The sequence below is a fragment of the Girardinichthys multiradiatus genome, chromosome 21 (assembly GCF_021462225.1).
Source record: "Girardinichthys multiradiatus isolate DD_20200921_A chromosome 21, DD_fGirMul_XY1, whole genome shotgun sequence".
In the NCBI taxonomy this organism is placed as follows: Eukaryota; Metazoa; Chordata; class Actinopteri; order Cyprinodontiformes; family Goodeidae; genus Girardinichthys; species Girardinichthys multiradiatus.
In genome coordinates, this window is record NC_061813.1 from 23,476,564 (window position 1) to 23,491,105 (window position 14,542).

The window sequence follows — 14,542 nt, forward strand, 5'->3', positions numbered from 1 at the left end:
AACACCAAGCATGACCAAAAGAAACACCATTCCCCCATTGGAACATATTGATGGCAGCATCATGATCCGGGTTTATGTTTTAGTAGATTTTAGTAGATAGAGGGAAACTTATTTTATGTATAGTTCTAAATATCAGTCAGCTTTGACCTAAAACATTCAGGTGTCTGCTAGAAAGCTGACGATAAAGGCAATTTCATTTTTCAGCACTGTGAGTCCAAGCATTTATCCAAATCTTTAAAATAATGACTCAAAGTGAAGAAATTCAAAGTTTTGTAATGGCTGATCCAGCTTTCAGAACCAAGTCTGACTGAATATTTGAGGGGTTGCTTCAAGTTAGCTGGGGACAAGTGATGTACTGCATTCACAAGCTGATAGATGTGGAGAACTTTACCAAGGTAGGGTGGAAAAATATAAATCAAGATGTGGGATGCTGACAGACAAAAGAGTATTGAATGCTGAAAATGAATCAAATGGTTCTTCAACAAAATTTTAGTTAAGGGTGTGCATACTTATTCAACAGGTTGAGGTTCTTTTATTTTTTGTATTTTCCCCGTGCATGGATTTATTTCTTGTTTATGTTCAAATGTAAATGATGAATGCTACATTAAAGGTGAAAACGTTCTGAATGGATTTATCTTGGTCAACTGTTTTATAACCCAGAAACCTTGCATTTTAGCAGGGATGTGCAGATTTTTTAAATCTACTTGTATAGGCACAGGTGTGAGCTTTAGCAGCATTCTAATGTTTGGCTTCAGGCCAGGCTTGGAAGTTTGGAGACAAATGAAAAGGAAGATTGAGTGCAAGGAGCAGAACGTAGGACTGTAGCCAACTGGACATCTCAGGGATGGCAGCTTGGACCTGGGATGTTCTAACCTTACTGACACTGCTCAAATGCTTGCTACTAGACCCTCATTAAAGCTATAGCCTCTCATTTAATAGTTTTACTACACAGCATGTGAACTAAAAGAGCAATAAAATGAACGTTTCACACAAAGGACTTTTGCTGTTTCAAGCATTAATTTCTGCTGCGTCTATATTTAGTGAACTGCCTATTGGAAGCACAAAGGCTGACAATGTTGCCTACATTTCTCATTCAGCAGGAAAACTAAAACAATGTTGCATGGAAACAGAAGTAAGGCTCAGAAAATGGCATTTCAGCTGGGAATTTAACCATTACTTTTTATTTATCAGTTCATCTGACTGCTGTTGCTAAGAGGCAGTTTTCCCAGAAGGTTCTTTGTTGTGAAATTATGCTCCCATCATCAGAGGACAATTATGCTGTATTTATCTGACTAATGAGCTGTTAGAAATATATTGTCCATGTTTGCATGGGAATCAAAAGAAGAGAATGTTTTGTGACAATTGGGCAAATGCTAAACAATGCTCCTTTTCTTTTTTGGTAGGCTTGCCAAGTATCTCACCTCCAATGTCACCGAAAAAAATCCATGGCCATGTTTAGCAGCACAGAGCGGCTCTGGAACGAGTCGGACCGCCTGGGCTGGGATGAGAAGAATGAGAGCTCAGATGCGTTGGGGAGGGACGAGGGGGAGTGCAACTACTATGCCATGCTGTACTCCCTGCTCATCCTGGCCATTGTGTTTGGGAACGTGTTGGTATGTCTGGCCGTGCTGAGGGAGCGCTCGCTGCAGACGACCACAAACTATCTGGTGGTCAGCTTGGCTGTGGCTGACCTGCTGGTGGCCTCATTGGTCATGCCCTGGGCTGTATACCTGGAGGTGGGTACCTGGACTGATAATTGTGATTAAAAAAGTTACAGGAGTGTTTTTCCTCCAAATCTCTACACTGTAATGATAAAGTATTTGCCCCTTACAAATGTATTCTATTTGTCACTTGTACATGCTTCAGATAATCAAACAACTTTTAATATCAAAGTAGCATTTCCTGAATAAAAACAAAATTCCCGTTTTAAATGACGATATTATTCATCAAGTGAAAAAAGCTATCCAAACCAACCTGCCAATATGTGTTAAATGATTATTATCTGTGATTACTCACTATTTTTGGTTCAATTTCACTAGCCACAACCAAGCCTGGTTACTGCCAGACCTGTAAAGCCAAAAAATCACCTAAATAGAACCTGTTTGACAACATGAAGTAGGCTTAAAGACGTCAGAAATCAATACATCATGTCCCCACCTAAATAAATTCAAGAAATGATGAGAAGGAAACTCACTCTATCAGTCTGGAAAGTATTACAAAGCAATGTCCAAGGCTTTGTGATTTCATGAATCAAAGTGAGAACCGTTATCTACAAATGCAGAAAACATGGAACATTGGTAAACCTAGCCAGGAGTGTCTGAGCTACCAAAATTACTTCAAGAATGCATCAATGACTCATCCAGGAGGTCACAAAAAACCCAGAACAGCAACTAAAGTACTACAAGTTTCAGTTGCCTCAGTTAATTTCAGTGTTCATAATTTAACATTAACAGAGATAGGGCAGAAATGGCACCCATGGGAGAGTCCCAAGGCAACACCACTGCTGACCAGATAGAACACAAAGATATGTTTAACATTTGCCAAAAACATCTTGATGATCCAGCAGACGTTTGAAAAAAAAAAAAAAGGAATATTTAACTAACAAGACAAAGGTTTTTGGAAGTGCATCCCCATTAAATCTGGTGTAAAACTATCAGGGAGTGTAAAGCTGTGGACCTGCTTTGCTTCTTCAGGAGCTGAACAATTTAGCATAATTGATGGAACCATAAACTCTGCTCTCTACCAGGAGATCCTGAAGGAGATTGTCTGTTCATGCTGGAAAGCCTAAGATATGGCTAAATTAAAACAACTCTTCAAAAAACAGTCAATCAAAATTCCTCCCCAGTGATGTAAAATTGTCATTGTCAGTTATTGCAAACACTCATGGTAGTTGTTGTCATCAAGGATGGTATCACCAGTTATTAGATTTAGTTTGCAATTATTTGTTTACATATGGCCAGGTTGGGTTGGAGATACACCTATTTAAAATTCTGTGGCACATTTGTGATTTGTTTTTGTAAAGCTTTGACATGACCATACTGGTTTTGTGTGATTAGAATATCTCTTTTGGAATTATAATAACTTATAAAACCTACCTTCAACATATTTATTCTCGCTGTGAGTGGTCATTAAGTATTTATATTGGGAGGCGACGTCAAATCACTGTGTGAGAGATCAGTTGCTGTAAAAAGGGCTTTACCAATACCCCTGTAAGATTATTGCATTCTGTCTTACATGACATATGAAGGTATGCAACCCTAAGTAAATACACCCCCAGCATTACCTTCCTATGGATCTGCTACTGCAGGATACATAGTGCAACCTCTGCTCATTCCATGGATGATTTGTATGTGTTAAGTTAAATACGTCATATACCGTGCACAAAGACACCAGTGCTTCAGAATTTACATAATTTCAACACAGATAAGGTTGCAAAGATCTGAAAATAACGTTGCTTAATCTCATGCTGCTGTATGCAGACGCTCTGTCTGCATGAATGATTCACTTCAGCATGCTGCATGTTGGCAGTGGCTGACAAGTCAGGGAACCTTGTCCCTGTCTTCTGAATAACTCTGCTAATAGTTATTTAGTAATTAAAGCGCACTCATACGCTCTGTATAGAACATTGAACTTTTCAACACATGATGGTCAAGGGTTTATTAAGTTTGAAAACAAAATAATAAAATAATGACTTAATGGAAAAAAAATATTTACTCTATCCTCATGCTGCAGCATATTACAAATCTGACAACCTTCATCTCAATACACATACAGTTTATGTAATAAGTGCGCATCATAAGCAAGTCATAGATGAAAATAAAAGTCATATAATAGATGTAAATGAAAGGACAGCAACAATTAAATAATTTACTTTTTAAACTGTTTAAAACTATTTTTAGCATGTATTATCTGCTAAAAATAGCAGATTATCTGCTTGGGTTTATTATATTAAAACCGTAGTCTCTGTACGTATGTATTTCCTAAAGAAAGCAGATCCTAAGAGTAGTCAAACATTTTCAGCACTTCCTAATCCAGCATGTTCCATATCCCAACAGAAGTTGACAGAATGAAGTTGAAACAGAAACGGTGCGGCTTTGCTGTAATATTTAAGTCTCACTCTCTCACAGTTTTGAACATAATTACCATTCGGAATTACCAACAAAACTATAGATGCAAATACAGTATGCTGAGAAAAGTTGTCTGACACTATATAATGCACTATATCATGGACAGTTAGTACACAGTAACTTTCTGTGGAAGATAGCTATGCTTCAGTGCTAATGCTAGCTTGTTTTTTTACTAGAAAGTGGTTCCTAATTTGGTTTAACATTGCTTTACGGTTATCACAATTCAGCATATTTTAAATGAGAATTAAATGATATTTTAGCTAATTCACGAGTGTAACAATAAAAATTGTTACACGTCAGCTTTGTAAATTATTTTCTTCATTATTTTATTAGTTTCTGAATTATTTTCATTTTTTCGCTTGTTAATTACTAGGGGCAGACTTATCCACCACTATGCCATCAATTCAAGGCTATTTAATCTGACTTTAATCTTAACTTTAACTGGTTCTTGTAGTTTTTCTTTTTTTTTTAGGTAGTGTTTTACTTTTCTTATCACTATACGTCTTATTACTTTTTGCCTGAATGCATTTGTTAATTTTTTACCATCTGAGCAATGCTAAGTAACAATGGTGTGCTTATTTTCCTATTATTATTATTATCTATTAATTTACAAAATAATTACTCAACGATATGCTGCCTTCATTGATGCCTTGGTTCTAATTGGGGATGACTAATCAACTGTGAGAGCTCCAAAGGAGTAAAGGTTAAATAGAAAACGGCTATTTGTCCTAATTAATCTTTATTTACTAGCTAATTGTTAATTTCCTCAGCATCTCTTGTCATGTTATTCACTGCTCGGCAACCCCATCACCTGTACAAGCAAACTTGTACCTCGAGCATCCAGATTTCATCAAAGAAATAGACTGCACTCTGAAGCAAGCTGTAATAGAGTCATGTTTATATTAGACAGGCACCCTTGAAGTGACTAATTGTGATGCTCAAGGATGGACTTAACTACATGTGGTCTGAAAATCATCCGGTTTATGTGCGCGTATGTTTAACAGGCAGACACCCACATCCTGAGAAGGTAATAGGCTTTCAGAAAATTTAACTGCAGGTCAACTTTGCTGAAAAACACTGACACGTGCTTTGTAAGAAGAGGCTGACAACTGTTAACCTCCTGTGAACAGTAAATTTTGGTAGATAAGAACTGTAATTGGGGTCAGTCATGAGTTTTAACTTCCATGTGTGCTGTTAAGCTTTCCAATGTTTTTTTGTATGCCTTTATTTTGGATTCAAACAGGAGTTATTTAATCTCATGAAGGCTGCAGGATTAACAGAGTGTAACATAAAAGTCCTAAATCTGTTCTTTTAAGTTAAATATAAATGAAGGTATATTTAAGATCATAGGGGAAGAAAACATGCCAACCTAAACACTAAACACCTTAAAAATCCTAAAATTGCCCAAGTAAGCATCATCTGCTGTAAGGATGAAAAAGGGGGATTATATTATTGTGACCACAGGGTGCCTGGTTAGCTTTTTCAAGAGTGTTTCTGCAAGAAATGTGACAATCACTCTCTCCGCTGTGAGCACGAACAAATCATATTAACCCTCCCAAGTCACCTTATCCTTGGATGGTTGAGTTGAGCTACGACCTCTACCTGAGTAAAGTGGCCGTATTGGCAGCAGGGAATGAGTACTCTCTTTCCACAACTCATCCTAAATTATGCTTCTCAGCGTTTGAAAATATATGACGTGTCTACAGCAACAGCTCCATTTGCAAGGGTGGGAGCACCGGGCCTTCCAAAAGTATTCAAATATATTATCATAAATATTTTCCCATTCTGTTATGGTACAGCTGCAAACTTTTATGTATTTACCTGGGATTTTATGTGATAGACCACCACAAAGTTATATGTAATTTTGAACTAGATTTTAATGTAGTTTTGATACAAATAAACATCTGTAAAGTGCAACATATGTTTGCATTCAGCCCCTGAGTCAAAACCTTGCAGAAGCATCTTTTGTTGCAATGTAGAGCCACCTACAGCTGCAGATCTGTTGCAGTAAGTCTTTTGGAGGGCATCTGTAAAAAGCAATTTTCAAGTCTTGCTACAGATTTTCAGGTGGATTTAGGTCTGGACTTTGTATGGGCTACTCTTTAGCATGAGCATGCTTTGATATAGACCATTACATTGCAGCTCTGGCTTTATGTTCAGCATTGTTGTCCTGCTTGAAGATGAACTTCTGCCCAGGTCTTAAGTCACTTACAGCCTCTAATAAGTTTTCATCTAAGATCGCTCTGTATCAATCTCCAACTATCTTCCCATTTACAGCTTGGCATTGCAAGATCATGATTCTGCCACCACCATGTATAGGATGGTGGGCTCAGGGTGTTTTGAGGTGTTAGTTACTATTTGGCTTGTAGTACACTGAAAATGGGACGGTTTATGGCTTTCTTTCACTTTTGGAAAGACCAGATTTTTGGAGCAAACCATGTTTCTCTTGACATTTCTCTTATTAATGTTCTCCTTGAAGAAGTCAACATAAAACACATTTCAGTTTGAGGTTGCAATGGGACCAATGTGAAAAGGTTCAAAGGTTGTTTCTTTATGATTTATTATCAGTGTTTGATCTATCTTAATTAAAAGCATGCATTTTGTAAAGCTTTAATTTCATCAGTTTATGTCTGTGGATTATAACAGCAACAAAAGAGATTCAGAAGGAACTCTTGTAGAAAGAAAATCCATGCCATTCTTGTGCAATATCATGCAATACAATGCAATTTCATTAGAAAAGTCAGGGTAATTTCCATGCCACCTAAGGTTCTAACATCAACCAATTATGGTGTTCATGAGTCCACCATCTGAGCAATGCTAAGTAAAAATGGTGTGCACTGGCAGGGCTATAAGGAGAAAGTTCCTGGTCTTAGAAAATATCTTTGCTGCCTGCAGCAGTTTACTGAAGACAGCGGGGACGAGGTCAAAAGCTGCTGGGAAATGTGTTCTGGTTGAATGATGAGCACAAACTGAAACTTTTGGGTCTTAATAAGAAGGACCCAGACGCAGAGTTTCTGCAGCCTTTTGATGCACTGTGGTGAAAGAGCTAGTGTTCAGGAAATGTTTTGGCTCATCATTATTATCCTGAGCTTTGAATAGATTTGGTTTGTAGAAAGACCTTTTACCACAGTAATATTTTTTTAAAAGTCACTGTAGTGAGTCGTACACATCAACGACCTGGTTGTAACCCCATAGAAAAAGTTGTGAAAGAATCTCTGAATTTGTGGGAATAATAGACTGAAAATCTTTCATGGCGGACTGATCGGCTGTTACCCAGTAATGAGTGTTCACACATTCACTGGAAAACTTGCAAGCATTTTTTGTTAATTCAACATCTTTTTTTTTTTTTTGCAAATGTCTAAACGTGGTGCTTGCTTAGATGTGTTTTAGTGAGTTCTTTTTATTTCTGTTTGGGGCTTCTATGAACAGTTTGTTATAAAATCTTCATGCAGAAACAGAAAAATCTACAGTTCTTCAAGTAGATTTTTATGCTTAAATTACAACATAAATCTTTTCATGAGGATTTTTTTTTTTTAATTCTTGAAATTTCCTATCTGCTACCAGCCAGACTACTGTTTCCATTCCGGCTCCGTCTTCATACTGAGACATGTAGCACACCTCCCTGCAGACGGCACAGATCACATATGTTCTAAAACAGTCTCTATGAAGTGTCTGCTGAATCCTGCCGAGTGGACCCTCAGCGGACCCTCGTTAAACACGCTCTAACATGTTTCTCAGTGTTATGGTGCGCAGGAGAAACTGACAGCCAAATTAAGTATTGTACACTATGTGGGTGTTGTTTGGAACTACAGGAGTTGGACAATGAAACTGAAACACCTGGTTTTAGACCACAATAATTTATGAGTATGGTGTAGGGCCTCCTTTTGCGGCCAATACAGCGTCAATTCATCTTGGGAATGACATATACAAGTCCTGCACAGTGGTCAGAGGGATTTTAAGCCATTCTTCTTGCAGGATAGTGGCCAGGTCACTACGTGATACTGGTGGAGGAAAACTTTTCCTGACTCGCTCCTCCAAAACACCCCAAAGTGGCTCAATAATATTTAGATCTGGTGACTGTGCAGGCCATGGGAGATGTTCAACTTCACTTTCATGTTCATCAAACCAATCTTTCACCAGTCTTACTGTGTGTATTGGTGCATTGTCATCCTGATACACGGAACCGCCTTCAGGATACAATGTTTGAACCATTGGATGCACATGGTCCTCAAGAATCGTTCGGTAGTCCTTGGCAGTGACGCGCCCATCTAGCACAAGTATTGGGCCAAGGGAATGCCATGATATGGCAGCCCAAACCATCACTGATCCACCCCCATGCTTCACTCTGGGCATGCAACAGTCTGGGTGGTACGCTTCTTTGGGGCTTCTCCACACCGTAACTCTCCTGGATGTGGGGAAAACAGTAAAGGTGGACTCATCAGAGAACAATACATGTTTCACATTGTCCACAGCCCAAGATTTGCGCTCCTTGCACCATTGAAACCGACGTTTGGCATTGGCATGAGTGACCAAAGGTTTGGCTATAGCAGCCCGGCCATGTATATTGACCCTGTGGAGCTCCCGACGGACAGTTCTGGTGGAAACAGGAGAGTTGAGGTGCACATTTAATTCTGCCGTGATTTGGGCAGCCGTGGTTTTATGTTTTTTGGATACAATCCGGGTTAGCACCCGAACATCCCTTTCAGACAGCTTCCTCTTGCGTCCACAGTTAATCCTGTTGGATGTGGTTCGTCCTTCTTGGTGATATGCTGACATTACCCTGGATACTGTGGCTCTTGATACATCACAAAGACTTGCTGTCTTGGTCACAGATGCGTCAGCAAGACGTGCACCAACAATTTGTCCTCTTTTGAACTCTGGTATGTCACCCATAATGTTGTATGCATTTCAATATTTTGAGCAAAACTGTGCTCTTACCCTGCTAATTGAACCTTCACACTCTGCTCTTACTGGTGCAATGTGCAATCAATGAAGACTGGCTACCAGGCTGGTCCAATTTAGCCATGAAACCTCCCACACTAAAATGACAGGTGTTTCGGTTTCATTGTCCAACCCCTGTAGATTTAGAAGCAATTTAGCACCAAGCTACCAGGAAATGGGATGATTTCCAAAGTTCTTTCAAGAGTACCAGAGTCATTGCAACAGTGTCCGAGATACATCCAGTGACAAGACTTTACACAGCTTTGCAAAAACATTAATTCATCTTGAACTTTTACTGCAACATTAAAACCACACAGTTTTAGGTGTTTTATTAAGATTTTCTGTTACTGCTCAAAACAAAGTAGTGAATAACTATGAAGTAGGAGAAAAATGATACATGGTTCTCTTATTTTTTTTAAATGCTGTAAAGTATTGTGTGTATTGGTATTCAGGCCTCTATACTCTGATACACCTAAATAAAATCCAGTCCAACCGATTGCCCTCATAACAACCATTAGTCGCAAACTCCAAAAATAAAGTCACATGTAATTTAACTCAGTTCAGTTTACTAATGCAGTGCCAGTTCAGAATAAATGTCATCTTAGGGCACTGACAGAAACATAGAGTCAATTCAGTCCAATCATATAGACATATTCAAATTTACTTACATGGATTCCAGTTCAATCCTAGTTATAAAACAATGTAGTCAAATTTAGTTTATTATAAAACCTTTTCTGTCTAAGGAAACCCATAATTGCACTGAGTGAATAACTTTGCAGCAACACCTTTTCCAAAATGAAGGTGTGGCAGGCAGTGGACAGTTGAAATGACATGTTAAATTTGACCTTTATATAAGAGTTGCAAGTAGAAAGCCATTATTGAACGAATGACTTAAGAAGCCCAATTTTCAATTTGCCACAAGCCAGGAAATAAAGCAGTTATGTGGAAGAAGGTGCTCTGGTCAGATGAGACCAAAATAACGTTTTTCACTTACATGCAAAATGTTATGTGTGGCAGAAAACCAACACTACACATCATCCTGAACACACCATTTCCAGTGTTAAACGTGGTAGTGGCAGCATCATGCTGTACAAATGCTTTTCTTTAGCAGGAACAAGGAACCCAGTCAGAGTTGATGGGAGGATGGTGCTAAATACAGGACAATACTGAAAGAAAACCTGTTGAAAGCTGCAAAAAACTAAAGGTTATTATACAAAGTTTTAATCCAAGGGGGCTGAATACCTGTTAGATCTATACTTTTTATATTTTTACTAGTAAAAAATGTTAAAAACCATATACCATTTTCTTTCCACTTCACAATTGTGCCCTTCTTTCTGTTGGTCAGTCACAAAAATATCCAAATAAAATACACTGAAGTTTGTGGCTGTAAGTTAACAAATTTTGAAAAAGCTTAAAGGGTGGTAATACTTTTGCAAGGCTCTATACACTCCATAATTAGTACTTAGGAGCAGGAAACAGACTAAACTATATTTCAAGTATTAATTACTAATGATTTGGGTCTGAATCAAAGAAGGAAGGGTGGTGAACAACTGAGAAGAACTTAGATTGTGGGTAACTGAAGCAGTAGAGCAGATAATATAGTGCCAGCAGAGCAGCCAAACCAAGAATGTAGCCAAACCAAGAATGTAGCCCAACCATGACAAACCCCATCAGTTCCAGCCATGATTTGGCAGCGAGCTGTGAGCAGAGCAGGGGCCTTTTGTTGGAGCTTGATTGTAGATTGGCAGCAGCTGGACACCCAGCTTTCACACAGGTGTTTCCACTCCTCCAATTAACCACAGAGGAGCAGGAAGTTGAGGCTCTGCAGAACAGGAGAGGGAGGAGGCTGAGGTATGTTTCAGTAAATCACATCTATATATAGTCTGAGACAAGACAGTGCTTTTGAGGCTAAGAGCCAGAGCTCATTAGTTAACAATATATTGTTTAAATTCTAATTTAATGGCTTCAAATTATAACCCATTTCGTAATCTTTAGCAGGACACTTTATATTTCACAACTGCTTTGAATGCACTGAACCACAAATTTTAACTAAACTGAATTATTTTTTATTTAACAAAATGTGTTTTTCTTTCCTGGTATGTATGTTGTTTTATTGAAAATATCAGCAGTATTTTTTAGGAGTCCTCATATTGTTTTTTATATTTAATGTAAAAAGAAGATCAATGTTCAATGCTTTCACTGAACATTTAATAATTACAAGCTGAATTGATCAGACAGCAGATCAAGCTGGCATCATTTCAAGCATTACACAGCATTGCACAAAGTATCAAGCATACAGAAGTGAGAAAATCTTTATCAGGAGCAATTTGTAGCCATGGTGCACATGCACATTATATGTGGCATCTCTGAATTGTGACACTCATGCCACTGAAGTTTTCAAAGTCCAAAAACCTGCATTGTCTGATGTTTCCAATCTTCCTTCTTTATGATACACTATAGATTCTCTGTGGGTTTTAGTGTAGGTGGGTTTGCTGCCAAATCAAGAACAGTGATACCGTGGTTATTAAAACAGGTTCTAGAACGTTTTGCGCTGTGGACAGGTATCAAGTCAATGTAGAAAATGAAGTCAGCATCTCCATAAAGCTTTTCAGCAGAGGGAGCCATGAAGTGATCAACAATTTCCAAATAGACGACTGTACTGACTTTGAGCTTGATAAAACAGTGGACCAACACCAGCATTACTCCACAAATAATCAGTGACTGTAGAAACTTCATACTTGAATTTAAGAAGCTTGGATTGTGAGCCACTCCAATCTTCCTCTGGACTCTTGCACCTTAATTTCCAAATGACACACAAAATGTACCCTCATCTAAGAGGAGGATTTTAGTGAGCTATTTTTGCCTTAGGCAAGGGAAGGCAAGAAGGCAATCCTCTTAGGTCTATGGTTGTCCATGTTACTTGTGCACAGTTTTTCCCACCACACAAGTTTCCATTTATGGTATTGAATATAGCCCCACTGTAAACAGTCAATGTCTCTAAAAGGGGCATTTTTGTGTCTTATGTCCTTGTATAGTGTTGAGGACTGTCTTTTGAGTAACTATTAAATCAGCAGTCTTTCAGATAATTCTGTAGGCTGTAACATGGACAGCAGATAACATTGTTGTACCAAAAATCCTTTTTTTGTTGGTTTCATGTAACATTCAAATTTTCTGAAAACCTGAATTCTGGATTTTATTTTAACTGTATCATCAAATTAATTTCTACTTAAACACGCATTTCAGTTGATTTTTCCAACTTGGAACATGGACATTTGAACTTTTTTAAACTAACCAAAAGCTTACTTTTTCCTCTTAACCACCAACCTTTTTTAGAATCAAACTTTATTTGCAGCAGTTTGGACAAAGTAAGACAGGTGGAAGACAATTAAAGTAAAGCCATTTCTTTTGTGAGCCTACAAAGCAACAGTGTACATGTCCTAATATATGCTGGTGCTACATTTAGTCTCAACATCTGTTTGCCACATCTAGATAGATAGAATTCAAAACCTGGGAAGATTATTTGTTTTATTTTATTTAAGTTTTATAAAATGTAAGTACATTTTTAACTACCATTGTATGTGGTTTTAGATGAAGGTCCTGCAATTTTTTTTAATCATGAGATGGGCAACTGCAGCCTCTAAATAACCAGGACACATCCTCTGTACGTCAATTCAATTCAATTCAAAAATACTTTATTAATCCCAAAGGGAAATTAAATGTTTTTATAGCTCATATTATGAAGGTTTCCTCAAAGAGCCGTTGTAGATGCTGATGGGTGTGAGCAGGAAGGATCTCCTGTAGCGCTCCGTCTTACAGCAGATCTGAAGAAGCCTCTGACTGAAGACACTCTGTTGTTGTAGGACAGTCTTATGAAGAGGATGCTCAGGGTTCTCCATAATGTTCTACATTTTATGAAGAATCCTTCTTTCCACAACGATCTCCAGAGGTTCCAGAGGAGTCCCCAGAACAGAACCAGCCTTTTTTATCAGCTTGTTGAGCTTTTTTAAGTCCCTGGCTCTGATGCTGCTTCCCCAGCAGATGATGGCAGAAGAGATCACACTTTCCACAACAGACTTATGGAAGATATGCAGCATCTTGTTGCAAACACCAAAGGACCTCAAGAAGTACAGTCTGCTCTGTCCCTTCTTGTAGATGGCTTCACAGTTGCATCTCCACTCTAGTCTGTTGTCCAGGTGAACACCAAGGTATTTATACTCCTCCACCACCTCCACTTCTTCTCCCATGATGGAAATAGTTTTTGACTTATTCCTGTTTCTCTTAAAATCTACAATCATCTCCTTTGTTTTAGTCACGTTCAAAATGAGATGGTTGTTTCCACACCATGCCACAAAGTGGTCCACCACCTTCCTGTACTCAGCTTCTTCTCCATCTCTGATCCACCCCACGACTGCAGAATCATCCGAGTATTTCTGCAGATGACAGGAGTCTGTCTTGTACTGGAAGTCTGAGGTGTACAGAGTGAAAAGGAATGGTGAGAGTACTGTCCCCTGTGGTGCTCCTGTGCTGCTGACTACTTGGTTAGACTCACAACCCTTCAGTCTCACAAACTGTGGTCTGTTTGTCAGGTAGTCTTTGATCCAGGAGATTGTTGAGGCCTCCACCTGAGTCTTCTGGAGTTTCTGACAAAGTAAATCAGGTTGGATTGTATTAAATGCACTGGAGAAATCAAAGAACATGATCCTCACAGTGCTGCTGGCTTTGTCCAAATGACAGTGGGTTTGTTGAAGCAGGTGTATGATGGCATCTTCAACTCCACAGCGATAAGCAAACTGAAGGGGGTCCTGATGGTTTACTGTTTGCTTACTCAGGTGGGCCAACAGGAGTCTCTCTAGGACCTTCATGATGTGAGATGTCAGGGCAACAGGTCTATAGTCATTGAGGACTGATGGGTGAGTTTTCTTTGGTACTGAAACAAGACAGGAGGTCTTCCACAACACCGGAACCTTCTTCTGGGCCAGGCTAAGGTTGAAGAGGTGCTGCAGAATCCCACAGAGCTGCTCTGCACAGACCTTCAGAACTCTAGGGCTGACATGATCTGGACCTGCAGCCTTATCCTGATTCAGTCTCTCCAGTTGTCTCTTCACCTGACTTCTTGAGACACACAGGTGGAAGGGGGAAGCAAAGGAAGCATCAGCATCTTCTGATATGGTTGAAGGCAAACATGTAGAAGCAGAAGGGTCTAGGGCTGAGGTGGAAGATTTTTTAAATAAAAGATCAAAGAAGACATAAGAAGATAAAAATAAAAAGAATCTTCCAAGCATAGCGAAATCCAGTGTGGGAGCCTGAGCCTCAGTGGCAGAGAGTTACACAGATAAGCGGGGGATGTGGCTTACACATCCTTGGGCACTCTATGCAAACCCCGACACACGGATTGCAAAAAATTGAGGGCGCAATTTAAAAACTGTGACAATCAATTTCTTCAAGCTCTATTTTTTTCTGTTACCAGCAAAAGG

At 38.9% G+C, this 14,542-nt stretch overlaps 1 protein-coding gene across 3 annotated transcripts in view; it reads left to right on the forward strand.

The window, feature by feature from the left end:
- Window positions 1-14,542, forward strand: part of drd3 (dopamine receptor D3) — a 46,822-nt gene that overhangs the window by 1,801 nt on the left and 30,479 nt on the right. For all 3 annotated transcript variants that reach the window (XM_047350554.1, XM_047350556.1, XM_047350555.1), the window contains exon 2: window positions 1,404-1,736. In XM_047350554.1, coding sequence (XP_047206510.1) covers window positions 1,446-1,736 — 291 coding nt within the window. In that variant the 5' untranslated portion in view covers window positions 1,404-1,445. The remainder of the gene's footprint in view (window positions 1-1,403; window positions 1,737-14,542) is intronic.